Consider the following 11,954-nt stretch of genomic DNA (forward strand, 5'->3'; position numbering starts at 1 on the left):
GCTGAGTGTACATTATTGGTTGTATTGTGACCATAATATCATGCAACTCTTGAACTTAGAATGGAGCAACATGCAAGGATGGAAGAGAAAGACTATGTACCATTAAATCATAAAAAATCATGAGTACTTTTTTGGAATCTTGTATGTTTTGTTATGATTCGGTCAATCACTCGCTGGATTTTTAGGCATAGAGATTTTATGGATTTTCATTGGATCAATATCAAACCTTCAACAGTTTAAATGTGTGTGCATTTCACTATACTGTGATATTGTGTTGTTTGTTATCCTTCAGTCGACCATTTACTGGATTTGGCATTGTGGATTTTCACTGGATCAATACCAAACCTTAAACAGTTTAGATGATTGTGCATTTCACTTTACTTTGTGGATAAGAATTTAATTCAATAAAAAGCTAATTTGGCCCTTCCAAGAAAGAAGTATTGGATGACAGAAGTGAATTGTAGGGATCTAGCAGTTGCTCTTGAATGCAATTGTTAATTGGCTATGGAAATAGATGACTTGTCAGTTCTCTTGAAGGATCATTAAAAATTTCAAACTTGTATGTGGATGTCCTTAAAGCTTACGTAAGTGTTTTGAAGATCAGGGAGTGGAAGGATAAGAAGAAGACTGCTGATCTCAAGAAGAAACAAGCTTCATTTAAGAAAAACTCACAATGAGTCAAATTTGTGATGCTTTTGTTCCATGGGCTTTGTGTGATTGAGCAACCTATATAATGAGCCAAAATTGACTATCTTGTCATATTCAAATTAATTTTCTGCTGCTGTTTTTCATGACTGTGAGGCAATGTGTGAATATTGGAAATAGGGTGGCACGCTGATGCTGTCATGCAATAGTCATGCAATATGATGATGTATGGATATTGCACGACAGTGAGGCAATGTAAGAATTAACTTGAAAGCATCAATTCATTGCTGATGCTGTTAGTTGTTAAATGTGGCTAAAAGGCTGACTTTTTGGGATGTTCAATGTCATTGGTTTTGCTTAAATGATAATTTCCGTGGTGCTGCCTTATTCTGAATGAATTAGCAACCAGCTTTATTCTCATTCCAACTATGGAGAATTAAGAGGTCAAGTTGAAAATATTGTTATTATGATTATGCTTCATGATTGCAGTTGGATTTCGCTTCTCTTCGAGACAACAACAGGTTGTGGTTTTCTAAACTAATGCCGTTATTCTATGGTCCATGGATACAAAAAGATTGTACGCTCAATTAGGTCCACATGACAATTGGTATAATGAAGCTTTTTGCTGAGGAACTCTCCATCATAACCATGGAGAGAATGGATAAAATTGAGAAAATTTTCAAAATTATGAGACCTTAGACTGAAGCTGCATTTTCCATGAGCCTAGCAATTTTTCTGATCATTGTACATATTGTAATCAGGTAGAATATGTGTAGTTCATCTAGAGTTGCTCAATTAGCACTTTTTTTCTTGTGACAGGAACCACAAGCACTGATCAGTTGAATTTGTTTTGCAAGAGAGGGACTGCTGTCATGCCTGCTGAACAGCATTCCCTGTGAGGCGAATTGATTGGACGTTCTTGTATGTTTTGTTTTATACTCATTAAACATTTTATTTCATTGGTCTCCATTGTTTTTTTTTTTTTTTTTTTTTTTTTTTTCTGATTTTGAACCCAAAAGCTGGGTTCGGAGAGAATGACAGTGCTTGTGTCTATTGAAGCTTTTGTGCAAAATCAAATTCACTTCGTTGAATTGCAAATGTTGAGCTATAAGCGTGCAAATTGCAGACCTGTAACAGGTTAGATGTTGTTTGACTATTACTCAGAATATAGCTAAAGCAGCATGTCATGACAAAGTAATTGATATTTAGAATCATGGTTCTTAGATTAGTCATCATTGAATTGCTGCGTGTATATTTCATGTGGAGGAAGGAAAATAACATGACAATTCCCTTTAAATTGATCTGTCAGCAAACAAACTTGAGATGCCCTTTTACATCTTCTCTAGATGGAACAAAAGAAGAAAATTATATCAAAGAATCAATAGTAAAAATTGGATGCCTTTTTCTTCACTACTTTTCCTCTGTTTTATACAGGAACAGGATGCTGCAGTCTGCCGTTCCCCCTCGGCCACCGCTAGTGACCGGGGCCCTTCGGGCTGGAGCCGGACGGCAACCTCGCCATCCACGTCGCCAGCGCTGCCCTCGCCTTCTCGTACATGCCGCCCGTGTACGCCAGATAGTTCGCGCCGTCGAAGCCACCCGGGGCAGGCCTCGCTGCATCAGCTCTCTCGATGCTCGATATGGCGGCGATCGAGACGACGATGACGACCCAGATGACGCAAGACCTTAGAGAAGCCATGGCAGGGTGTTTCGATGGAGGGCTCGATACCGGAGGATGGCTCTTCCTTATACTGTAAACCCCCGCAGGAAAATCTTGCTCGAGTCGATGGTGGTAGCACGAGCTCGGGAATATATATAAGAGGGCGAGGTAGGTGACGGTGGTTTTCGTGTTGACTAAAAGGGGTTTGAAATGGTCAAAAGTGAGAAAAGGAGGACGAGTTTGACTGTTGTCTGTCTCGTGTTCCGAAGGTATCAGAGCTGAGAGCTGGCCAAGTCTTGGACGGTGGCAGCTGTGTGATAATTTGGACTCGGAGTTGTTGACCTTCGGCCACTGGTCTTTGAAATGTAATGTTGTCTGGGATCAGAGCGGCTATTTGGGGTGCTTTCCTGGCACCTGCTACGGAGACTTAGAATAGAGATTAAATGCCTATTTGTCAAAGACATTAGAAAGCAAATAAAAGAAACAAGCATTTCTAAACGGTAATTAACGCTAATAATTATTGATTAAAAGGGAAAATTGTGAAAAAAGACACCTCTAACGGATTTTTTAAACGGATCGAATCAAATTTTTTGGATCTATATCTCCGATCCGTTTGAGCGGGTCGGTTTTGGATCATATGCGGGCTATCGGGTCCGTCAACACCCCTGGTTATATTTGATCCATCGACAGATCCGGATCCGACCACAAGCTAAACATTGCCTCTTCCTCGGCTTTGCTTTCTGCCTACGATACCCGCGTTCTTCCCTTGCTATTAAACACTTAAGTCACAACGGGCCCTACTTGTAACTCTATACTTAAGGAGTCCTAAACGGTCATCAGAAAAGGGCCTTCAAAACCCTAATCGTCACCCGCTTCGCGATCCTCCATCGACGTCTCCCATGGCGGAAGAGCCGAAGAATGGTGACGCCGTCGGAAGCGGAGTCGGTGGTCGGGAGGCCGAGGAGGAGCAGGTGGTGAACCCGTGGGAGGTGACGGCGAAGGACGGGGGGAAGATCGACTACGACAAGTTGATCGAGAAGTTCGGGTGCCAGCGACTCGAGGAACCGCTCGTACGGCGCGTCGAGCGGCTCACCGGACGCCACGCGCACGTCTTTCTCCGCCGCGGCGTGTTCTTCGCCCACAGGTCCGGCTTTTTTTTTCGCTCTCCTTATTTCTGGTTCCTTTCGGTCTTTCGGTGCTGTTCTTGAAGTCATGCTTGTTATTGGTTGGTTCTGGGTAGGGACTTCAATGAGATACTTGATGTCTATGAGAGGGGCGAGAAGTTCTACCTCTACACGGGCAGAGGGCCTTCCTCTGAGGCGTTACATTTTGGGCATTTGGTGCCCTTCATGTTCACTAAGTAGGTGTCACTGTCTGTAAGTTACTCTTCCTAAATACATTTCTATGTTCATCATGAAATTTGTTAGCTTATGTTAGTAAAAGCGTTTCACTGTTTATCAAATATAGAATAATACTTGCTCCACTTGCTTGAGGTTCTAGCTATTTTGATTTTCTTCCATATGGTGTTAAGGTGGTACGTGTCAAAACTTTGATTTTTCTAGTATATTCTGGATGTTTCTTGCTCCTGAGGGTTTTGAAAATTGTGTATAAGTTACATCCATTTCTTTGGCTGAATGAAATTCATAATAAGGAAAATTCGGTGATGGTATTTTGCTAATTGACTACAAAGGACAAAGTCCATACTCATCTCATACTTCATCTCTATGATATTTATCTTTTAGCAGGAATATTGAAATTTTTAAGAATTCTAATTTATTACTGAGGTACCAAGTCACATCCTGGAGGAAATCTTCATCAATATGTTCTTATTGATAACTATGGTTAATGTTGTCCTTATTCTTTTGCTTTGTTGGTTACATCTTTCACCGTTTGATGAGAAAATCTTTTTAGGATAACAAATGCACTGAACCTTCCCAAGTATCTCTTTTTGCTAGTTAGCAAGCAAATCATAGGGGATTACTTTGGTTTTCAGGCTCACTAGGCCCCTGAACTAACCCCGACATATGGGCTCCTAACTATTTTTGGATTTTGGGACAATAAATTATTCTGAGATGAGCAATTATCTTCGTGCACCTAGGTGGGGCCTAGGTGGTTACCTTAAACCCCAAGGCCCAATATGTTCTCTAAAAGGCTGGTGGACTGCTTATTGTAAAGGTTCAGATTTATTGGATAATAGGATTTGAGTTTAAAAAAGGATGGAAATGAGAATATACATCATTATGAGAAAGGCTCTGGTAGATTTTTTTGTTAAACAAGTGACTACATATTGGGCCTCGGGGTAAATGTTTTAGATGTTCACCGTTGCACCTAGACCTTCTTCTTAACTCTTTGGGTCAATCCCAATGACTGCCTAGGTATTCTGACAACTTTGAAGGAGAAATCTCATCAGAATCTGATGAAGTATTTGACTGAAGTGATAAAGAAACCAATCTAATTCATTTCTTTTACTCATCACATTATATCCTACATGTTTTTGTAATATGTTAAATATGATCAGAAGCCAAAATTGTGATCTGATCATGGTTTTGAGCTACCATTTTCTACAGGTACTTGCAGGATGCTTTCAAGGTTCCTCTTGTAATACAGCTAACTGATGATGAAAAATGCATGTGGAAGAACCTAACAGTGGAAGAAAGTAAAAGGCTTGCTCGTGAGAATGCAAAAGACATAATTGCATGTGGATTTGACATAACAAGAACTTTCATTTTCTCAGATTTCAATTATGTTGGCGGGTAATGTCTCTATTATTCTTACGTTATTTCACTGGAATGGCAAATATGTAATATGTAAATATCTGGTCTTGTTCCATAAATCCACTGGTGTGGTGAGGTGAACTATTCAGATTTCTGCCTTTGTGTTGGTTGAGAAAGATGTTCTTTCTTTAAAAAATTGTAGACAATGTTGATAGTTTATTACGTTTTGTCATGGATTCTAATGACCTGAGATTTATTTGCAGTGCCTTCTATGAGAATATGGTTAAGGTTGCAAAATGTGTCACATTTAATAAGGTGACTGCTAATAAATAACTTTTCTAATAATTATGGTTCTTGTTATATAACTTCTTTTATGTGCACAAGGTGTGCCATGTGTTAGTTTATTCAGTTTTCTATTGTGCTTTTCAAATGCAGGTTGTGGGAATATTTGGCTTTACCAATGAGGATCATATTGGCAAAATCAGCTTCCCACCTGTTCAGGTTCTATTTCAACACCTCTTGCTTTTGATTATGAGATAAATTTCCTTCAGGTCAACACAAAACACTTGCATAATTAGGTGCACTTAATATTACTATTTGAGCAAGTCAACATGGCGAATGTCTGGAAGTTGACAAGCTTTGTTCCTTGTAAGAAGTTTTGTTTTGAACCTTGCATGAATTTTCTGACCTTAGTTTGGCATAGTAACATCTATATCATCTGTATGCAAAATGTTCCTTACTGTTATTCTGTTAATGAAATGGACATGCTTATCTGTCGGAATTTGGCTTTGGTGATTGAACAAATAGTTACTAGAGCTTCATATGATTCCTGATCTTCTCAACTTATCTTTTGTAGGCTGTCCCATCATTTCCTAGTTCATTTCCACATCTCTTCTCAGGCAAAGACAACCTTCGTTGTTTGATCCCATGTGCCATCGACCAGGTGCTTCTCGCTGTCTGTAACCAAATTTCCAATTAAGATTTAACTTTTTTATATATCCTACAGATAATTGCTTACAATTTTTTTTCACTAGGTATTCCAAAATGTGTAATTCTTTTTATTTAATTGTTTGATGGTATTTCATGTTTATGTAGTTTATAGCAAAGAACGGTGAGGAGATTGCCTTCTTTATACATCAGAGTCCAGCATGAGAGACACTTCTTGTTTTATACATGTTTTTTAATTTTCATATGAATGGACCATATTGGCCTATTGGTTTTAGTAACATCTCTTTCTTTGAAAGAATGGGAAAACAGGATATATATCTTGCACGAACTTGCATATTGTGTTTGTGCAGATGACCAGAGTTAAAGCATCCGGTACTAGCAATTGTTTATATAATGAAAAAAGTTAAACCTCTAAGAGTTATTTGAGGAATTCACAGCTGCTAAAATCTTTCCAAGTAAATTTTAGTTCCTTTTGCAATTCTACTCTGAGAGTGTCTTAGATTTAAGTTTATTTTCAGTGAACTTTTAATATTGACTTTTTACTGTTCTATAGATAAGCTTTTCAGTTTTGCAGTACATATCCACACTGTGATCATATGAGCATGTGTGTGAGGAAGAGCACATTGGTCTAGGTGTTTATGCAGATTGCTATGCGCTGACCCATTAGTACGTTGGCATGTTTTGCCATGTAACATGCCTCTCATGTTAAGTTCATTGGCTGCATGGGCATGCTCAATCGTTGTTTGAAAATGGTGTCCTCTCTATTAATTAATATGGCTAACTCTGATATGTGGGTTGTCAGCCATTTTCTAGTATATGCTGGTCTATCATATCGGACGGGAAAATTATGCCTTCACACATAGTTGAGTAACTGCAATTGTTATTCCAGATTTCGAACTAAAATAATTTTTCTATAATTTAATGGACATTGTCACTGTTGGACTATAGATAGAGTGTTTCTGTTAGATATTTCTAATTACTTGCAGAAATCTGCAGTAGATGAGTATGCTTAATATTTCATCCTTCTCTTTTTGAGATGTAATCTTTCATCTTAAGACGAACTAAAATCAAAGATGCACTATATTTAAACGATATGACAATATATTTATCTTATCACTTAGTTAGCCTTTTACAGGAGCAACTCAAATTGTGCTTTAGTAAGTTTCTTATGATTTTGAGCAGACCATTAATGATGTCCTTCGTCCTATTTTTCTTTGCAAAGGATCCAATGTTTTGTTTTCATTTGTCTTGGCACGCATAGCTGCATATATTGTAGTGTCATCTACTTGTTACAGGTAACTTTCCCTAACACTTGTAATTTGGTCTATTTTCCAGGATCCTTACTTCAGAATGACTCGAGATGTTGCTCCTAGGATAGGCTATCAAAAACCTGCATTAATTGAATCATCATTTTTCCCTGCTCTTCAGGTATGTGGTGTTCATTTACTTGTTAGGAAGGTGTATCAACTACTGATGATACTCTTCTTTGAAGTTATAATTGACAAATAAATGTCTATTGTAGAATGTGCTGACATGGAGAGTTGTATGTTTGTGCAATTGGCATGAAGCCAAATATCACCATAGAAAAGGACGTTTTGGCCTTGTAGCAGCATTGGATGTGCTGCTGGCAAAACAAAAACAAAATAAAAATGATCAAAGTAAAAAAACCTGAATAAATTAGAAAACACTTGCCTCATCTATGATCACTCATTTTATTAGTCTTACCCATCATCTTCTCAGCTTCTCTAGCATCCCCTTCTATGCACAAGGCAGCACAGGAGATGAAAACCATACGTGAAATGAGCCACCTAATCTTGGACAAAGCCAGTCAGGTTCAACTTTAAAACACCAGTTCGGTATACCAACTGCCCATTTTGGTACTGAAAACCCTCTGTTCTAGTTCCCACCAACCCAGCATCTCAGTATCACCAAATAATGGTGATACTGTATACTAATGCTTGCATGAAGCATTTGTGCAAAATTTGGTACTATTACATTTAACTTTGTTCTTTGTTATGTAACTAAGATGGGTGTAACCGATACTGCAGTTCCATGTTTATGATGATCATACTAAATAAGCTTGATTTACCATCAGTATCATTTCCATTAATATTTCTCATTTATGAACTATGCTGAATTCAGCTTTGAGTTCTTTTGCTTTGTAATTTTCTTATGGTATCACTATGTATTTTTTTTATTTACTGATTTTACATGCTTAAAGGGGGAGACGGGAAAGATGTCTGCCAGTGATCCAAATTCTGCTATATACGTGACAGATTCATCCAAGGACATAAAGAATAAGGTTAGCATAATTATTAACCATTTTTTTATGTTATTGAATGCTTGGTCTTAACCTCATTGATTTTTCGCTTGAAAATATGTACATTTCCCCAGGTCATCTGGTTGTTGCTTCCTTCAAAATTTGACTTTTATAATTTAAGATATCGTCAGTGTTGTTCCCACCACCACATTTCTATTTATGAATTTCAGAATAAATTGTGTGCCACTTTTTGATAGCTTGCTAATTAACTCTCCAGCTGCTAAAAGGGTTTTATCAACACAATAATATTTCGTGAGTTTCTTGCATGAAACATTCTTGTTGTTATCATGCATTAAAACCAAGGAAGCTATGTCTTTGTGACTTTGAAAATGCAAGATAAGACTCCAATGTTCCTATATTCTCAAGTTATAGCACATCAGCTTCATTCTTCCATTTTGATGCTTTGACCTACTTCTTTCTGCGCCCATTTGGCATTACATATCCAAATTTCACTTTTACACTAAATTCCTGACAGTTTCTATTTCTTTTATAAAGTATGATATATCATGAATTCAAATATTGGTCATAACTGATCCCTTTGCCTGCTGTGATGCATGGATGTGATTTGATCTGCATTTTTGTGATGCTTGAGCTAAAACTTGGAACATAAACAAAATTTTCTTATAGTAATTTGCTATATTTATAGGTGAACAGGTATGCATTCTCCGGCGGTCAAGATTCAATTGAGAATCACAGGAAATATGGAGCAAATTTAGAGGTAATCCTTCTGAAATGTTGGTTCGCCAAGAAAGCTGAAGTCTTTGGATTTTCTTTTAAGTGATAGAACTCCTTGTTGGTAGCAAGTATCTTTTAATTGATGAACTTTCTTGTCAGTAGCAACAGCTGCAGTTATACTGTTGGATGAGCAGATTGTAATGCTACATAAAATTCCTGAATGGATATTCCATAGTTTATATACTACAAAACAATATAACATTTAAAAACTGCACATCTACCTGTAATCAGTCTAATCAATCGAATCTATCTGTCGAAGTCAATTAGGATGTTAGTTGTTCTGAGGTGGTCATCCCTTGGTGGTCTATGGTTGGTATTGCTATCAAGCATGTTAGTAGTTGTGGGCCAACCGCATAGAATTCTCTTTTATGGATATTCTTCCTTGTTAGTCACAATTAGCATCTGTCTAAGCTAGGATGGAGCGGGTAGGTACATATAAGTAATGCCTCATGAAAAAACAAAGGGAGAAAGTTATGAGAGTACCAAATGCAGCTGGAAATGATAGGAAAGGACAAATTCTAGAAAGGTAGAAAAATACTTGTTAACAGAGACTATGGATACAGAGACTAGAAAACTAGTCAATATTTATTTTGAAGAAATATGTTTGTTTCTAGTATATCCTTTAACAAAAATATTTTGTTTAATTTGCTGCAATTTTAGCTTGTATATGAATGCACTTCAGCTATCTCTATGTTCTTATCAAATGATGATATTCCTGTCTTGGATCGTTGCCAGGTTGATATTCCTGTCAAGTACCTTGGGTTCTTTCTTGAAGACGATGCTGAACTTGATCATATAAGGAAGGTATCTGCATAATTTCTTATTTCCATCTTAAACACTGTTTTTTAGTGAAGTATAGATCACATCTGCAGTATAGCTAGGAGTCATATTAACCAACCATAAGATTGTGCTATGCCCATGGTGACATATCGATGTGGGTATCTCCTAAACAATCATAGAAGTAGGTCCATGCCATACACCATGCCATGGCAGGTGTTAATAGTATGTTGTGCTTACACTTGATCTGGCATTATATCTCCCAGTTAGGAAAACATCACTGTAAGTTCCTCGCCTGTGGTATGCTATTCGATTGATTTATAAAATTCAACTGCTAATCTCATAAATTTCCAGGAATATGGTGCTGGGCGAATGTTGACTGGGGAGGTCAAAAAGCGTCTTATAGAGGTCCTATCTGAATTGGTTGAGCGACATCAGAGAGCACGGGCGTCAGTCACTGATGAGGTAAGGAAGCATTCTGCTCAGTTTCCTGCTCACATAGGTCAGGTAGGAAATTGCATTATTTTGTGGAGAAGCGACTTTATTGCAGAGTTGATAATACAACAACCAAGCATATATGCAGTGATATTGTTCAAGAAGCAAACAACAAGACAAAAAGAAAAATGAAAGAGAGGAATCCATTTGCCAATTCTTTATGTCCGTTTTTAGTTGCTCTTGATGTATGCTTGATCACATAGCCACGGTAACAAATCTGCCTTCTCTTGCTTGTCCAGATGGTGGATGCTTTCATGGCCGTTAGACCGCTTCCCCACATGTTCAGCTAAAACGCTCAGCGGTGCGATTCCAGCACAGCACCTTAAATGTGTAAACAAAGGCGAGCAAAAGATAGGATTTGTGTGGGTATTTCATTTTTTCTCTCGTTTATTTAAGGAATGGCAGCATTGCAATCAGTTATTTCCCCCGAGATTTCTTGCAATATAGAGAGTAGATGGCGGTGCTATCGATATATGGTCATTGCTCAATTGTTCATTAAACATCTAAGAGTTGAAATGCTAGTTGATGTCCAATATGCATTATTGCCTTTATTTCATCTAGTGGTTTTTATCTCTTAGAATTATCATGTCAGGTCTATACATCTAGAGGCATGTCATAAATCTTTGATGGGTTTACTGGAAATCCTATTGTCAGATAAGTGCTATTCCGCTTGCTAATTTGCCGATTGACCTTACATAGATTATTTCCCCGTATACAAACCATACCCTTCCATTGTCGATTAAGAACAATGCTCGAAAAGAGAGATGATCACACCAACATTTCATATTGAGATCACAAATAATAGAAACAGGTGGACGAGTTCTAACTTAGCACAATCTCCGATTGTAAATGCGGAACAAAAAACAGATAGTAAGTTAGAATTCACTCAAAACCATAACATGTAACCCATTAAATCAAAAGCTACACAGTTCCTTCCATGAGAAGAGGAAATAAACCCATCGACAGCATCAAAGCTCGAGTCAGAGTAGCAAACTTGCATAGATTAACTTTCATCCTCAGACTTCTTGGACGCTCAAACCTGCAAAATTAAAACAAATGAGATCACCAACACTGAGGATGTCAAATCCAAATTATCTCAAACAAATCGATCATGCTGCAACTCATTGCGAAAGTACAAATGATTGAAACACCCATCAAAAGATATCAAGTTGTCTATAACTATACCATGTTCATACTTGGTAAAAGCCATGCTATGGTGGATACAGCTCCAAAAAGAATCCATTGCGAAAGTACAAATGATTGAAACACCCATCAAAAGATATCAAGTTGTCTATAACTATACCATGTTCATACTTGGTAAAAGCCATGCTATGGTGGATACAGCTCCAAAAAGAATCCATTAAGACCCAACACAAAATATCAGAACCGGCCTATCCTGTGACATTCTAGTGATTACTCCAATATCTTGCAGTCGATTGGTGTCATATCCATGTAAGACCATCTTGTACGCAATTTAATGTAGTGGAAGTAATTCCAAGTTTTATAGAAATCACTACTTGCAACCAAAAATTCGTTCTTGATATCGATGTTGTGCTTTTAAAATGGGCATGAAATTGAAGCCAACAACATTGTGCTAATCCAGATTTCCCAAGTCAGTGATAACTCATTGTATTTACAATCCATTTTGTAACTAGATGAC

The 11,954-nt window shown here is 37.6% G+C and overlaps 2 protein-coding genes across 2 annotated transcripts in view; one reads left to right on the top strand and one right to left on the bottom strand.

Moving 5' to 3' along the window:
- The first annotated feature begins 3,123 nt into the window (after positions 1-3,123).
- Positions 3,124-10,850, top strand: LOC135597118 (tryptophan--tRNA ligase, cytoplasmic). Its single transcript, XM_065089650.1, has 12 exons — positions 3,124-3,449; positions 3,546-3,665; positions 4,873-5,058; positions 5,283-5,334; positions 5,455-5,520; positions 5,876-5,962; positions 7,303-7,395; positions 8,189-8,269; positions 8,934-9,005; positions 9,758-9,826; positions 10,154-10,264; positions 10,534-10,850. Exons 1-12 carry the CDS (start codon positions 3,205-3,207, stop codon positions 10,582-10,584), a joined length of 1,233 nt encoding a protein of 410 aa, XP_064945722.1. The 5' UTR covers positions 3,124-3,204; the 3' UTR covers positions 10,585-10,850.
- A 209-nt stretch (positions 10,851-11,059) lies between these two features.
- The window catches only part of LOC135586743 (large ribosomal subunit protein eL38z/eL38y-like), a 1,907-nt gene continuing 1,012 nt past the window's right edge, over positions 11,060-11,954 (bottom strand). The window contains exon 3 of the mRNA XM_065089651.1: positions 11,060-11,333. Within this exon, the coding sequence (XP_064945723.1) occupies positions 11,311-11,333 (23 nt within the window). The 3' untranslated portion in view covers positions 11,060-11,310. The remainder of the gene's footprint in view (positions 11,334-11,954) is intronic.

Source organism: Musa acuminata, chromosome BXJ1-11, assembly GCF_036884655.1.
Source record: "Musa acuminata AAA Group cultivar baxijiao chromosome BXJ1-11, Cavendish_Baxijiao_AAA, whole genome shotgun sequence".
NCBI lineage: Eukaryota > Viridiplantae > Streptophyta > Magnoliopsida > Zingiberales > Musaceae > Musa > Musa acuminata.